At 28.6% G+C, this 18129-nt stretch overlaps 1 protein-coding gene across 2 annotated transcripts in view; it reads right to left on the bottom strand.

Moving 5' to 3' along the window:
* The window catches only part of LOC123293790 (collagen alpha-2(IV) chain-like), a 54813-nt gene that overhangs the window by 6653 nt on the left and 30031 nt on the right, over positions 1 to 18129 (bottom strand). For both annotated transcript variants that reach the window (XM_044874701.1, XM_044874699.1), the window contains exons 2-4: positions 2904 to 3075; positions 2224 to 2546; positions 1019 to 2090 (exon numbers count right to left, since the gene is read on the bottom strand). In XM_044874701.1, the coding sequence (XP_044730636.1) occupies positions 1019 to 2090; positions 2224 to 2546; positions 2904 to 3075 (1567 nt within the window). The remainder of the gene's footprint in view (positions 1 to 1018; positions 2091 to 2223; positions 2547 to 2903; positions 3076 to 18129) is intronic.

Genomic DNA, 18129 nt, shown 5'->3' with positions numbered 1-18129 from the left:
TAAAACATTATAATATATTAATGATATATTATAATTTTGTATTATTGTTTAGAGGGTGGAATAATTGATTATAGTTTAAATATGTGCGTAACGAACACGCTAATATAGAATATTTTGAATTATAATATAATCCAAATGCAGAAAGTACATAAAATATTATATATACTTCATGATACTGAAGAAAAAAATTCTTAGTTGATTCATACTTAACAATTGTAGATATTGTATTTTTTGAGGCTTTATAGATCTTGTTTTATCAGATAAAATGATTTTTCATTTCTTGTTCAATTAATTTTCTTCTTACTTAGTTATCACGTGAAAGTAATGATAGATGTTTTGGTCCGCTCAAAATAATGTTTCGGCGTGGACTTATTCAAAGACAAATAAAAGATAAAACAGAAGGTTTCGGCATCTAATTTCAGAGCCTACTAACTCACAGTCTTAGAAGTGCTGGGTTTGCGATAATAAACGCTATATATACATCGAAAAACGATTTTGGGCTAGTATCTCAGAAACCATAAACTTTTTGCAAAAAAGTTTCAAACAGAAAATGTCGGGAATTTTTGTTTTCCTAAAAAAATGTTCGATTAAAAGTTACTGTAAAAATTAGCCGTTTGTACTGTAAAAATTGCGTACCCTTGTTTTGGCTGTAACGCCAAACGGCCAAATATTTTTGTAGTCCACTATTATCCTCTCTAATTTTATTCAATTATCTTGCATTCAAGAAAAAAGCAAATGGTTGTACATATTTTTTCAATAGGTCGTTTTATTGACATGTTTTCCGTTTTCCACATTGAGAACGCCCCAATTTTCGTATATGAAAACGTTGTAGGTACACACGCCCCTGTGTATTGTAGGCTAATACTTCTTGATACGAACATTATTCAAATTAACAATATCATTTTCCTACTGATTTCGGATGTTGTGAAACGTTGATTTCATAGGTATCCTAAACAACACGCATCCTCGAAATTTGAAAGTTGGTTAATATTCGCTACTATTAAAAATTTTTGTTTACCTGGATAGTTCTGAGTCGGAGATCCAATTGGCCCGTTGGAGCCTACAGTGCCTTGTCCATCAATGATTCCACCATTTGGTCCACTAGGTCCATTTGGTCCAGTAGGCCCAGCTGGTCCAAATGGCCCACTACTAGTGGGTCCTGTTGGTCCAGGTGGACCTGGAGGTCCAAAGGGTCCTAAACTGCTCGGACCATTTGGTCCAAAAGGCCCTGGTGGTCCATTTGGTCCTAGTGGTCCATTTGGTCCTGGTGGTCCATTTGGTCCTGATGGACCATTAGGTCCTGATGGACCATTTGGTCCTAATGGACCATTTGGTCCTGATGGACCATTTGGTCCTTGTGGTCCAGGAGGTCCATCTGGTCCAAAAGGCCCACTACCTGTTGGTCCTGTTGGTCCAGGTGGACCAGGAGGTCCAAATGGGCCTGAACTGCTAGGTCCACTTGGTCCAAGAGGCCCTGGTGGTCCATTTGGTCCTGGTGGTCCATTTGGCCCTGGTGGTCCATTTGGTCCTGATGGGCCATTTGGTCCTAATGGACCATTTGGTCCTGATGGACCATTTGGTCCTGATGGACCATTTGGTCCTTGTGATCCACCTTGTCCAAGAGGTCCATCTGGTCCAAAAGGCCCACTACCTGTGGGTCCTGTTGGTCCAGGTGGACCCGAAGGTCCAAATGGACCTAAACTGCTAGGGCCACTTGGTCCTAGAGGTCCTGGTGGTCCATTTGGTCCTGGTGGTCCATTTGGTCCTGGAGGTCCATTAGGTCCTGATGGACCATTTGGCCCAGATGGGCCATTTGGTCCTGATGGTCCATTTGGCCCAGATGGACCATTTGGTCCTGATGGTCCATTTGGTCCCGATGGACCATTAGATCCTGATGGACCATTTGGTCCTGATGCTCCATTTGGCCCTGTTATTACTGGCCCAGGTGTCCCTGGTACAAGTACCCCTGGAGGTTGTGCAGTAGCTTGGCCATCGGGCTTTGATGGTGAAGGCCTACTAGTTATTGGTTTTTTAGTTGGTCGTTGTACAGGTGCTGTAGTTGGTCGTTGCACGGGTGGACTTGGTGTTACCTGTTGAACGAAATTAAACTTAATGCTTCTGTTTTTGTTTTGTGATTTTATTACGTTAGAATCATAAAATTTTTATTTCTAAAACCTCTTTAGAGAAATCCATTATAAATTTATCTCGTAGTTTTGTACTCACAGGTTTGCCAGGCAGAACACCACCTGGATACATTCCACAACCTTCTGGGAAGTACAGCTCTTTCCATGGAGTTATATGTCCATGATGATGTTTGTGTTCCTCGGGGGTTTGTTGAGTTTCATCATGTGGTTCCGTAAAAATTTCAACATCACTGTTCGGTTTTACAGTTCGATAGCCCCAACCATCAGCAACGTAATGAGTTGCTTGCAATTCACCATTTGGATCAATATATCCATAACATCCATACGTTACCCCATCTGGACCACGATTTTCATGATGAAATTGTCCATTTGGGCCGACTTCATAGCCAAATTCATAAGCACCTGAGAATAATTCAAGTTTTTAATTATTATTTAATTAATTTTTAATTATAGATTATAGGATTATTGCTAAAAGATTGGACAAATACTATCAGTATCTGTTCTAATATTTAAACGAAATTCGTAGCGCAGGAGTTGCGTCAGCTAAGCAAATTCCTTCAAAGATAAGAAAGTGGATAAATGTATACGTGAAAAGACACTAATTTTTTCACTAAAAGCTGGTACAACATTTGCCATTATTAGTATTTTAATGGTATTAGAAGAAGTATTCTAAGCAATGTTTGTCCTTAAGCTTATATTGACAAGCCTCTAGTTAGAATCTAACATTTATCAATACGTGACGATGAACAAATTACTTACTTGATTCAAAATTTTGCTCTAAATATTGTGTCTTATCTTGATCTTGAATTGCAACCACAACTTCTTTATCATTATCATCAATTCGATTTGTATATGGGGCTTGTTTTTTGTCTCGCTTTAGCGTATCACTTGTCGTTGCACTGCATTCCGACAGCATTAACACTGCCAGAATCTGAAACATAAATCATAAAACGAATTTTAATTTACATAAAAGAAATATCTTGCTTTAAGAATTGGATAGCATGGTTTATTTTTAACACAGAAAAAAAATCGTTGAAACAGTCTCTTTTTTAGTATCGAAATTCCTTTTTCATATTACTATTTTGTACTCGATAATATCTATACTAACACATAAATTTCGTATAATCTACAATTAACCACTAACGTGCGCAAGGTTTCAGACAGCAGTTTTTAGTTTAGCAGTACATTTTTTTTTTATTCGATACACAATTTTCTTGTAATTTGTAAAAATCTGACAGGTTAAGGTCGATTGGTACGAAGTTATTACAACCTAATAAACAACTGTGGATTTCAAAGATGCATCAATTTTTCCCTTTTAGATATTTAGTTTAATTGTACTATAATTAAAGTAACCCAGAGCCAATAATAGCTATTAGTACATAATTTATAAACTAAACTACACAAAACAAATTCCAAAGAGTGTCATCACACTACAAAACTGCTCCCAATTTATAAAAACATCCTTAAAACAAACAAGTCACGATTATTGTAAATAAATTATAAAGCTTGTGATATTTTGTTAATAAACAATAATATATCTAATACCTATTATTTTATGATTTTGTAAAATGAAAAAACAAGACATCCCTCCTACATAGGATTGTATAGGTATTGATTAAATACCTTACTTTTTAAAAACTATGGAAAGACAATCTTGATCTAATAATATAAATGCAATAAATATTATAATTACACGCAATGTAATTTATTTTAAAAGAATCTTTATTATTAATATTAATATTTATTATCTATAAAATAGTTCAATCCTACATACATACATTTTAATGATTAAGTTTATTCGATTCGTAAATTAAAGTTAAAAAATTAAGTAAATAATACAGGCCAGCATTAAAAAAAGGCTGTGGGAGGTTGAATATAATAGTTAATAACCAAGGTTTAATAAAATAATTAAAAATATTAAGAAAAAAAATACAAGATACCAAGATATGGGAGAAAAGTACCCAACATTGTCAAAATTGTTTATATTTATTTTGATATTTTACATAAAATATTTGATATCAAACTTTACCATGAATTTTCATTGGCGAAGGTGGTCTATAATGATCCATTTATGAAAAAATGTAATTTATACCCAAACTATTCGACCTACGTATAACGTCGAAATATTTTTGGTTTCTTTATTCGAGTGTTACAATATAGGTATGTCAATTTCTTTTGATCTGTTTAACTGCTTAGAACGGTTCAATATTTCTCCAAAGATATCGTTTTCACCAACCTTGTAATCGTGGGTAAAACATTTCATAGCATTTTTTACCAAACAGTTTACATAAAATATTTACTGTTCGTAACTACTATCTTTAACAAGTATAGCCTATGGGTTATTCTGATGTATGAGCTATATTATTGTAAAGTTTTACTACAATCCATTCAGTAGCTTTTGCAATCGTCCAACGATGCGGGCCAGTAAGTGCCAGTGCGTGGTGTTATATAACCAGTAGTTTCCCTCGATAATTGAGCTATCCAATACTAAAAGAATTATTCAAATAGAACCAGTACCAAATAAATTTTTCAGCTTTATATATTAGTAAGGATATGGATTAGCTTTTTATTTTTACGCTTGTGATTGAATAACCTTTAACAATAAATATTTGTTTTAATTATTTCAAGAAGAGACAACATTCACTTCACATGCCTATTCGTCACAAAAATTTATTTAATTTATTTATTTTTATTTATGATGTAATCTTCATCATACATATATAGGAAAAAAATGAAATAAATAATGAAATGCTATAAATATAAATTTTAAGCTATCAAAAAGCTTAGTAAGTAATGAAATTATTGCTTATTTTTCTCAAGAAAATTTTTCATTCATCCTACATCAAAATACATAAAACTATAAGATATTTTAAATAGGATTAATTTTTCTGCAAATTGAAAATATTATAAAATAATTTTTGTCAATAATGATTTCATGAAATGTTTCAAAATTATCTACTTAAATATTTCACCGTTTATATTCCCTAAGCTATTATTTTTCATCTAGCAGAATATAATTATATTATATTAATTTGTGAATGAAGTTAAAAGATATGATTTTTAATATAAAACGTTTATGTATTATATGTTAAGTTATGCTATACAAGTTGCCTCTCTTAAAAAATTAATAATGAAAAACTAAAATACAAATATGGAACTATGATATACAATTTAATATAACCAAGTGAAAAGAAACAAAAAAAAAATTTTTTTATAGGCTATTATATTTAAATTAGCAATGTAGTGTACTAATTACCTTTGTTAAAGTCAAATAGGTAATCTACTAATTCTCCAAACCACTAAACTCGTGTTTTGTTTAATATTATTTTATTTTGAATAGGTGTATTATTAAAATAAGAATCAAAAAAAATTTTGTTGTTTCAAAAGTTATTTATCTTCTTGTACTTTTTATTATTATTATCATTTAATTGTATTAATAAATAATAAGATGGAGATTCTTAATTATATGGTAGTTTGATTTAAGTTACTTTATTATATATGATTAAAAGATTAATTCATTTTTACAATAGTATGGTCAAAGTATTACAAAATTATCCAATATAATTAATATATGAATATTGAATTTTAATCCCATGTCATTATTGCCGGGTGCCTAATACCCGAGGATTTTAAAACCCTAATAACTTTAAAACAATAAAAAATTTACTATAAATATTGCTTTACAATCTGTCTGTCTATAATTCCTTGATATGCCACTCTGAATATTTCTCGACCATATAAGGAAGAAGTAATATCTTCGTTGGCAGATTCATCTGCTGTGATATTTCTCTTTCATATCCTTTTTGTACCCATTTTCATATTCTGTGACTGTTAAGAGTTCCGACGCTTGCTGTTAATTTTTATTAAAATTTTGCCTTTCTGCAGAAATTAAATGAATTAGGCTGTCATTTAAATAACCGTACAAATGTCAATTAATTTCATACTTGTTTAAAAACTTCGTCGCGCGCACTCCTTTGCAATCTCTCGTCTGTGATAATCAATTCATGTTTTTTTCTTAAAACATGTACCTACCTATTACATATTTTATTGTAAACTTAATTTAAAATTGAAAAGATTTACATGTTTGCAGCCATTTAAAACAGTGGGAAGTGAGTGCTTATAATAAATTATCTGATTTTGACATAATAATAATAATTATATTCGTTACAATATTAATACTTAATTTGTAAATAATTTGCATTTTACTGTAATTAATTGTTGTCATATGTACTCTATGTATCCCAGCTAGATAAAATATAATAGATTTCAAAATATTCGGTGTTTTTTTTTTGGAATACATTAAATAGATTTTGTGTATTATTTAATAAATCAAATTAAGTAGGTAATGTAGGCATCTACATACGTCAAATCAAAACGCTTTATGAACGCTTTTGTAAAATTATATCATTAAGTTTTGTACATTCTCAAAAAAATTTGCATATTCATAATCTTTAGGATTTTTAGTACCCATTTTTTAATTAGAAACTTCTGTTGTCCGAACTGAAAATTTTCTTTGATTGTTTGCTTCCATTTGACAACACGGAGAGGTATAGAATAGATATAATCTCTAAAAAAAATCCTATGACAGCCGTTTTCTTCCTTATAAACGTTTATTTAGAAAAATAACGCATAGAAACCCGGATAACAAAATGTTGTTCATCTTCGGAAATTCATCAAATTCAAAGATTTCAACACTTCTTCAACCAATATTTCGCTTTGTTTAAACTAATTGGGTATTGTCATTGAAAAAATTATACATTAACAAAATTTTCTATAAAAAGGCGCATGTAATTTTATGTGAGACTAGTAGTTTCCGAAAAAACGATATATAAAGTTTAAAGCTCTCCAAGTAGGTTTCGTATCCTCCAATGAGAGTAAGCAAAAGAGGTATATTCTGAGGTGAGACTCACTCAGTGTAAATACAGAGTATCCTACCAAATATTATTTTTAGAATTAAATTCTTTTCATAGACTGAAAAGCAATGGTCTTTTCCCTCATTAAAATCCCTTAAAAAAAAAATTACTTTTTACTTTTTCAATTCAAAGTTACTTTCGAAGAAAATCAGAGATGAATGAATAACCAAACAAAATTATCCCGACTCCCAAATCTTATCATTGGCATGTGTATAGTACATTAAAATTTCTCTAAAAATCCTTTTAACAACAGTGAACTATTTTCTGTTTAGATTCTAAACAAATAGATACTCTGTATTTAAACTATTTTTATGTCCAGCTATGGTCTAAAACACCCGATATAACATTATAACTTGTGTTTCTATAATGGTATAATTTTCCGAATATTTATAAAAATATTTTGAAATAAATGTTAAATTTTAAAGCTAATATATTAAAACAATATCTAGTGTAAGTATATTATAATTTAATAAATATTATATTATTAAACTATGTATATAAACAATAGACACATTTTATAATGTCATATTTTATGGCACGCTTTTTGATTGTGTTAACAATTTCATAGTCTAGAATACAATTAATAATAATAATATTTATAAAAAAAAAAAAAGATATTAAATATCTACAATATTAAATAATAGATAATTATTATCTGTGTTAATCTGTAATCGGTACGTGAACAACAATTTCATGTAACAAAATCGTAACAGTGATGTTTAGATTTCAAGGTATTATGCCATAATATAATTTACTTTCCAATTTTAATATTTTTCGTTAATGGTTAAGAGCTATCATTTTAGTTCACTACATTTTATTTAAAAAATAACAAATACTATTTTATAAAAATTAATACCAATACTTTAAATATTAGAATAACAAAATAATTTTAATTGAATTCAAAAGAAAATGAAAGCAATCTTTATATTTTAACTACAAATGTTTTTGAGCGTTCCGCACCAAAAAAATTAAATTTCTTTAAATGGTGGGAGCGCATATAAATCATATATTTCATTTTTATTACAACTTACTATGTACTATGTATTTTTAATAGTATTGAGATATTATTAATTATAATTCAGGTGTTGTGAATAGGTATTTATTAGAGCGCCATATATACGAGCGCAACGAGCCCCTCTGCCGAAGACTCCAGCCAGACAGAAGACCAGGCCAATGGCTGAAGGTCAGGTCGTGGGCTGTGAAATGAATAGGAGTAAATTTTGGGGTTACCGGCATGGCATGGGGTTTAGCGAGCAGGCTAAGCATAGTATAGGTATTAATGAATTGGAGCTACGTTTTCACAGGAGATAAGATTCTATGAGTTTGAATATATGAGTTTGTGCAATTTCACTATTTTAAAACAACATTATAAAATATACACAATTTAAAACACGAAAATAAGTGATAGTAATAAATAGTTGATGATTGAACATATAATCGTAAGCCGCGCGATTGAGTGAGTGAGTGAATTCATTCAAACGACCTTCACATATAAAAACAACAACATCTTCTTATAAATTATGATGAGTTTTATATGTACGGATTTCTTGTAAAGGTATTAATAGATTATGTATACAATTTATTTATATATTTAAGTTTTTTTGCAAATTAATGAGTTTATCATGAACTATAAATGTCAATTAACTAGTTCAGACATCTACAGTGCTACAATTAATATATGATATATTTTACATATAATTGAGTCGTAAGAAAATTATTCAACTTATCGTAATTTTTTTTTAGTAAATAAAAATTATTTTTAAAAGACACGTTTCATTTTCTTTAAACCGTTATTAATAGGCCTTTGTCGATTTCAATGCATCTTTCGTTTATAATTGTACATTTAAATCCTTCATATTTTCGTAGTTATGGATGTTATCGAAAAATTAATTTCACACGATGTTTTGGCTTAATAATGAACCTTTTTTGACCCAATAAAAACTTTTGGACAAAGGCCCATGATATGGAAAAAATTGCATATCCTTCAAGAACTTTTTAATTTTGCTAAGATCCATTTCGATTAAAAATCTTTTGTATGTTACATAAGGATATCATAAGAGTCGTTCAACATTTATAACGGTTAGATCGTATTTTCAGCGTAATACCAAAGAGGATAGGGTAGAAGCGAAGTAGAAGTATAATTTTAAGTGCCATCTGGAGTCTGTACCAATCAACTATTAAGTTTGAAAGCCCTACTTTAATTCCATTGAATTGCCATGCTGTAACCGGCATATACAAATTTAACGAATATAATAAAAAATATATGTATTTCGATTAATGATATAATCAGGATATATTGAAAATTAATAGTTCAATATAATTTAATTAGTTTAAAAGTTGAAGGTACTACGATTATGATTAAAAAACTTATTGCTCATGAAATAATGAGTAAAAAATTTATCAAAATCGTGAGAAATTGTTTTATTGGTAATGAAAATTATGGTGTTTTAATTACTGCAATTACTGTTAGATATGATGACAAAAAAGTGGTGATTTCAATATCCTGAGATAATAGATAATTAGTACCTACTTTAAAATCGTGATTTTAGAAAATGACCTTAAGGAATACTTTCAAAGACCAGGTAAAATGTGTTGTTTATTTCAATTAGATAAAATAGAGTTAAAAATTGCACGTTTCGTACCAAATATAGTAGTTTGGTGAAAATTTAATGTTTGGGGGTATATCTATTCATCCCTTCTCCTTATTGAGGCTGCGAGATTGAATCTTGGTGCAAAACGGCTGGTAGGATATAGATGTATATATATATAAAATGCTTTGCCCTTGAAATGATTGACTCATTGAGTTGACGGATCAACTCATAGAATAAATCGATGATCGTGGAAACCAGAAATTGGAAAACAGATTTTTCTCGTACATTTCTCGAACCATTTGTAAATTCATGTAATTACGGAAATCCATAATTAACGAATGTCTTGAGAACATTAATATGAAATTAATAGTGTTTTATTCGTCAATAATATTTACAGTTATAAAATTGTCTGAATCATAAAATCGCTTAATACTATTAAATATTACGGGTGATATTTTATAATATTTTGCAATCATCACTTTTATATAATAAAATGTTTTAAAGGAGTGTTTGCAAAAAAAAAAAAAAAAAAGAAGTCACATAATTTCTTTTTCAAAATAATTTGTATTACTTTATTTTATGTTATTATAATTAAATTTTTATATCAAGGATTAAAACTGAATGTGTTTTGGTTTTTTACAGCATGTTACAGATGTTACACGGTGGGCCACACAACACATCCAACTTTAACTTCTTAAAAGTAATTTTTTAACATGTTTTATGAACAACTATCAGAAAACTGTGTGACAGTCATTGCTGCAACCAGCCCGCAGGCTAAACGTTTTCATATTTAGAGATACCGGGAAAAAATTTGTTTTATTGGATCTCTCCTTTCAAATTATGATGTGTTATTTTTTCCCTCCACGAAGTCAACATACATAATATAAGGTATTTTTGACAGAAAAAATCCATAAACGGGGTTTATTTAATTATTGGATGCGTGGATTTTGAGATATAATCCAAATTTGACACAAAGATCGATTTTCTCAGAAACTAGGCATCCAATCAAGACATAAACCCGATTTTTGTATTTTTTGGGTCAAAATTACATATAATTCAGAGGTTTATCGAAATCGGAAACCAAAATATTTTCCCGATTTTTTCTGAGGGGTACCCCTTAAGAAAATTGCAAAAAATCGAAAAATTTTTGTTGCCTTCGATCTCGATAAAATTCATAATATAAGGTAATTTTGACCCAAAAAATTCAAAAATCGGGTTTATTTAATGATTGGATGCGTGGATTTTGAGATATTATCCAAAATAGTACACAAAGAGCGATTTTCTCAGAAACTATGCATCCAATCAATACGTAAACCCGATTTTTGTATTTTTTGGGTCAAAATTACCTTATATACAGAGTTTTATCGAAATCGGAAACAAAAATATTTTCCCGATTTTTTTGATTTTTTCTAAGGGGTACCCCTTAAGAAAATCGTAAAAAATCGAAAAATTTTTGTTGCCTTTGATCTCGATAAAATTCACAATATAAGGTAATTTTGACCCAAAAAATCCAAAAATCGGGTTTATTTAATGATTGGATGCGTGGATTTTGAGATATTATCCAAAATAGTACACAAAGAGCGATTTTCTCAGAAACTATGCATCCAATCAATACGTAAACCCGATTTTTGTATTTTTTGGGTCAAAATTACCTTATATACAGAGTTTTATCGAAATCGGAAACAAAAATATTTTCCCGATTTTTTTGATTTTTTCTAAGGGGTACCCCTTAAGAAAATCGTAAAAAATCGAAAAATTTTTGTTGCCTTTGATCTCGATAAAATTCATAATATATGGTAATTTTGACCCAAAAAATCCAAAAATCGGGTTTATTTAATGATAGGATGCGTGGATTTTGAGATATTATCCAAAATAGTACACAAACAGCGATTTTCTCAGAAACTATGCATCCAATCAATACGTAAACCCGATTTTTGTATTTTTTGGGTCAAAATTACCTTATATACAGAGTTTTATCGAAATCGGAAACAAAAATATTTTCCCGATTTTTTTGATTTTTTCTAAGGGGTACCCCTTAAGAAAATCGTAAAAAATCGAAAAATTTTTGTTGCCTTTGATCTCGATAAAATTCATAATATATGGTAATTTTGACCCAAAAAATCCAAAAATCGGGTTTATTTAATGATAGGATGCGTGGATTTTGAGATATTATCCAAAATTGGATTAATTGAGACTATCAAATTATCCATCCCTATATTAATTGTATTGTATAAAACAATTTAATTTTGATTAAAAATGTGAATAAATTGTTATTGTTACATAACAATTAATTTGGAATTCAAAAAAATAATTTAAATAATTCTTAAATGAATACTAAATAATAGCCAATTTAAAAAAAAAATCAAGTTAATAAATAAAAAACAAATCAATTGATTTTTTCACACGTAAAAAATTAGAATTTGAAATTATGATGTCCATGATTAAATGTAGATGTAGATAACCCATTGGCAAGGATATATCCATAATTTAAATTATTTAATTGGTTCGCTCGTAATTTATGCGTTAAATTGAATTTGTTGTTCTACGATTATTTTTTTACAATAGAATATATTGTTGGGGGATAAAAAATTAAGGTTCCGTAGAAAAATTTGAGCTAAGACACCATTATTCGTGAAACTACCAATTTTTTATAATAACTCATTTATTGTGGTTCACTATGGAGACAAATGTCATCTTAATTTAAAATTTAGGGCCACTTCTTGAACACAGAGATTGTGTTCCTTACCTCTACATTCCATACACTTATTTTTGAATTCCGTAAAAATCATAAAAATCCTAAAACACAAACGAGGTTACCTATACCCAAAATTTTGTTAGTAGCTGCCCGACTATTTACATCCATCTGTAATTCTGTTTACACATTAAACTTTGTTAGTTCACTTTATTGTATTGTGACTTTCTCTTATATAGCGGCGGCAGATGATACCTGCTAATATGCCGTAAGGTAGTCGAGTTTGCCGCATTGGTTACTATATTTGAATGTTTGTACGTCCATCACAAGGTCATACTCTTGTTATTAAAGTTTGTTTTTTTTAATCGGCAATATATCACTTAACACAATGTGCTTAAAAATTATGAGTCACATGTGAATATTATTTTAATGGAAATGATTCATTCTTGATTTATTTTGGGTTATTAACATACAATTATTGTAAAAATTTATCTTTTCGCCTCTTCATATATCAATAGATCCCAAATATTCATGTTACAAACAAATTTTGGCTAAGGTGTTTATAAAAACAATCATTTAATTGGTCCATTTCCATTTGTTCGTCCGTTAACTCTGTATCTAAAATACGAAAGAAGTTATCGAGCTAAAATTATAGCGTACTCAAGGTGTAAAAAGTGAGCTCGAGTTCGAAAACGAGAATAATAGGTCAATTGCATCATTGGTCATTGGACCAATTTTGTAAATCGCAAGAAATAGAAATAGAGTCTTAAAGTAATAGTTAAAAAGTTTAAGTTCCTTATAAAAAAAAATGAACAACAGTTGATGAACATTCTCATCAACTTTTGTTTTTGCGTAATTTGCCCTAATCACTATTTTTTGATAATTATGATAATGGTGTAATTATTTTTGAACGCATGGTAATGTGTCTTTTATATCTTTACATTGAGTATATAATTTATTTATTAATATTTTTTATTAAATAATAATAATTTGCTGTCGCGAACCATTGCCTTAAACCATCTTGGCTTGATCTTCGTCATACAGAATAACGAATAAAAATAAATATTATATAATGAAATTGTATTTATTTGTAAATATACAAAGTGAAATAAAACGAAATACGTTGTGTAATATCATTGAGCAATTGAACAAGCTAATTTTCAATTCGAAGGCGTTGCCTCTCATATAAAGAAAGCCTACTTGTTTATGTGTACAATGTTTAATTTTAAATTTTAAGAAATCCCCAACATAAATTAGTTCTGTTTGATTTGTTTGTAGCATCCTGGCTCCTAAACGGATGAACCGATTTTAAATTTTTGTTTGCTTGCGAAAGGTAGTTTGATCGAGATTATTCGTAGTTATGTTTCAAGAAAATCTATTCAGCCGATTGAAGATCATCCCCTCTTTTCTAGTTGTCGGGCTAGGAACCCTGAAATTACACTTCAAACATAACTATTTAATAACCTTTCAAACAAAAAAGAAAACAAATTCTGTTCGTCGATTTAGGAGCTACAATGCTACAGACACACAAACATGCTAAACTTATAAGACCCCTCTTTTTAGCCGAGAGTTAATAAAACGATCAACAAAAATTAAATAGACAACATTGACAAAAAATCTATATGATTTTTAACACGCTCATTTATAAAGGCTGTTCTGTATTCATGAATTCAAAATTCAATGAAAATTTTTAAATTAAGTTTTCTAACGAAATAAATTTGATTGGTGAATGTGCAGGGAAGACATATATTTAAATAACGGCAGCGGTGGATTAAAACAAGTTATATGATTACATAACAATTGATTAGAATGTTACACTTTGTACACATTTTTTTTTAAGCAAAACTTAATTTAAGAGGATTATATGAAAACTATATACTTATTGTAAGTAAATACCGTTCATGCTGATCATTTTTAAACGCATTATTATTATTTATTACTCATAAATTACAATTAATTCGTTTAATTAATGTAACACAAAATAAAATCTGTACCCGGATTTAAATCTTTTACATTTCTGTAAAATATATATAGATAGATTGATCATTATCTCATGGATATTTCGCAACCCCCTGTTTTATACAAAGCAAAATTAATAAAAGTTATAATTTTAAATCTAAAAATCAATTAAATTTTTGCAAAATGATTCAGCATATAATTGTTCGAATAGCTAAAAACCTTTCCGTTTTATTTAAAAATTTTTACTAATTTCAATCAGATATCAATTTCATAAATTTTAACTGACCAAAAAATATAAAAATCCTATAATAGCTAAACTCTTTTACATAATTTATAACGTGAACACGTATAAAAAACGAAATGATTGCGTAAGTTGTATATAAAACAAAAAGATATGCCTACATATATCAAAAATGAATATAGTATAATCTATAATATAAAAATAATTTCATATTTTTAAGTTCAACTCATAAATTATTTTTGATTTTTGTTCAAAAGTAGATTAACAAGTTGATGTAACATTTTTAAAGAAAAATCTTATTTGTGAACTTCATGCTACCTCTATGTACAGATAAAATGAGAGAAAATAAACACTACTTTTTATTTTTTTATTTTATCTACTAAAATAAGCTTTCACAACACTTGATATCCTCCTATATAATACCTATTTACTTTAATACTTTTCAAACCCAAAATACTTCCAATTTCAAGGATATATGGTTATAATTTTGCTTCCAAAGAACACTTCCCTTCTTAAATCCAATTCTTCTTATAATATCTCCTCTTAATATAATATGTCACCAAACATAACTTTTCTGGTAATTTATATTAATATTCGTTTCTGCTTGGATTATTTTAACACCGTCGAATTTATTGAGCAGAATAGTGCTCCTTGAAAAGAGTAATTCGTAAAGGGAAAGTAAAGCTTATTTATTTAAAAAATCAGTGATTAGTATAAGTCAAAATTAAACTAATTATTTCTGCAGTCGTCAAGGCATTAATTAAATCTAAAAGCACACTCGTTTTTTTTTTTTTTTTGTAAAATCGATCCAGGTTATCGAAAATATTACAGTTAACCTTTTTACTCGAATTGAGTCTGCATACAGAAGTGAAGAGTACGTCCATTATTCATTTTAATGTTATTTGAACAAACTTTTAATTAAAATAAAATCAACTGCATCAACTGATTCTGTATGCAGTTTTATTCGACATAATTAATTTTATTTATTTCAAAATAATACGTACGACGTGGGTACTGTTATTTTAAAAATGATTATTATTTGTTTGTTTTCAAGATACATGAGATGTTCTAATAAATCATGCATGAACAAACAATTAATATCTTTTTATAGAAAGCATATTCGATTCTTATCTTATTGCCTTTGGCTAAGGGAATTCATTTTTTATGTATATCAAGGTATACTAAGTTTAGTTCCAAGTTTGTAACGCTTAAAAATATTGATGCTAAGAACAAAATTTTGGTATAGGTGTTCATAAAATCACCTAGCGTCCATTTTCGGATGTTTTTTCGGATGTTTCTATCACGTCCATTTTATGGGAGATTTAGATCTCGCACAAATTAGATGTGATTTGCATTTCGGTCAAACTTTTTCAAATTTTGGCAAATGATAGTTTAAGTCATTTTAAAGAATAGTTCTCATGGTCACAAGTCATGAAAAGGACAGGACTTCATGTTATAGCTAAATTAAAGTTGGAAAATGTACTTATTTGTACAATATATTTCTATATGTGTATAGGCAAATACATATGCAGATATGTATTACCTCATGCATATGTGTGTTTTTTAATGTAAGGGTTTTTTAATTCTTGTTTTTTTGAAGAATATGTTACAAAATTCAAGGAAGAAGCAGTGTTAAATGTTCTGTGGATCAATAATATGAAGTGTTAAGATCAATATTTTCAGCTACATATGTACGTATATGATTTTTAACAATTAAATCACAATAAATTTTTTGTACATTTTTCAACTTTAATTTAGCGATAACTTGAAATCCTGTCATTTTCATGACTTGTGACCAAGAGAACTTTTATTGAGAATGACTTAAACTATCATTCCCCAAAATTTGAAAAAGTTTGACCGAAATGCAGATTACATAATCATTTGTGCGAGGTCTTTTGACAATCATTTACCAATGCCAATAAATGTATTGCGGTATAACTTTGTTCCAAATGAAAATTAACTTATTACAATTGTGAATCGTGCTTGAGTTATAATAATGACAATTAAATCTAGATAGAAACTGTAATTACAAAAAAAAAACCTTGAATTTACAGAAGATATAAACTTGAACTGAGAAGGAAATAAATATAGTTTTTTATGAATTGAATAACTATTATTGATATTTTTAATAAAAATTTTACATTAAGTATTATAATATATTCACATAATGCCGATGTACGTTTTATTATTACACGGCATGACACCAACCATCAAAATGACCTTCAGAAAACTTTTTGACAAGATACAGTTAATCAAATCAACTATTTAAAAAATATTTACTTTTTTTGCTTTTAGCTTCAAGACTTTTAAAGAATTTTAAAAATAAAAGTTATTTGTGATATAACAGATATTTTTAATTGTGAATCTTGAAATATTTGGGATGGGCAAGTATGAATGTTGTCGCATCGCATAACGCTTGTCATCACGAAGATATTTTAGTCTTAAATATCAACTTTTACTGTTATTTAAAATTTTCCTCAAATATTGTTTCAATGTCAAGGTCAATACATTTCTCGGGAAGGTAGCAAGATTTAAAGTCTCTGGTTTATTAGTATCTTCATAACGCACCAGGTATTGTATGAATACTCTACACGCTTGAAAGTTTTGAAGGAAAAGAGCTTAAGACTTTCTTACTTAATAAAGACAAAAATTTCATAAAGAAGGATTTTTCGATTTTTTTTTATTTGACGAAGGCACATTTGATTAACCGACTAAAAACAGATCTACTATAAGCGGCCATTCGTGAATTGTTTTTGGGCATACTTGGCCACTATAACTATGACGAAATCTATAAATTGAGTGTAAAATCAATTATTGAAATCAAAAATGGTAATTTTGTTTTAATTCAGAAAACCTTGTTAAATAAAGAAGATTTTAAAAAATAAATTTTTTACTTTCGTTTTCATATATTGATTGCAATTTTAAAATATTGCTACAATGCTTAAAAAAAACCTTTTAGCAGGTACATAATTATTGATACTTACAGCTAATCGTTTAATTAAATTTAAGTAAATAGAGTTTTACTAAACAAGGTATTCATATTTATTTGCTTATTTTAAAATTTAAAAAAATATAAAAAAACTTTCTATAAATACAAATTTCTTTATAAATACCTACCAATTTTTTGACTTTTTTCAATTCCACATGATTCCGATTTATTTATCAGAAATTAAAAAAATTAAAAAATTGGAAAATATATTGAAGTCAATGCCCAAAATAATTAATCTATAAATTATCCAGAATCAGGATGTGTATAATTTAAATTGGTTGCTTCACGTGGGAAAATGATTCATCAAATTCAAATTATCTTTTTTTACAATTCTTAAAAGATGATTCATCCATTTTAGTACTTTTTCACAGTGATAAAATATAATAGATATTAAATAGAAAATAGATTCAACCAAATAGGAAATTAATAAAAAAAACTAATCTTTAGAATATTAATGAGCTGAAATGTGGTCTAACTAAATTATTATAATACTTAAGTAACCACAAACATTTTTTTATGACTGAACTAAGGACGTACTAGAACTTGACTTTTATACTTTTTTTGTTTGAAAATTTACGTAAATGTGCAATTGTAACACAG

This window comes from Chrysoperla carnea, chromosome 2 (assembly GCF_905475395.1).
Source record: "Chrysoperla carnea chromosome 2, inChrCarn1.1, whole genome shotgun sequence".
Taxonomy (NCBI): Eukaryota; Metazoa; Arthropoda; class Insecta; order Neuroptera; family Chrysopidae; genus Chrysoperla; species Chrysoperla carnea.
Note: the sequence above shows the minus strand (reverse complement) of the source record. Positions and strands in the feature narration are given on the sequence as shown.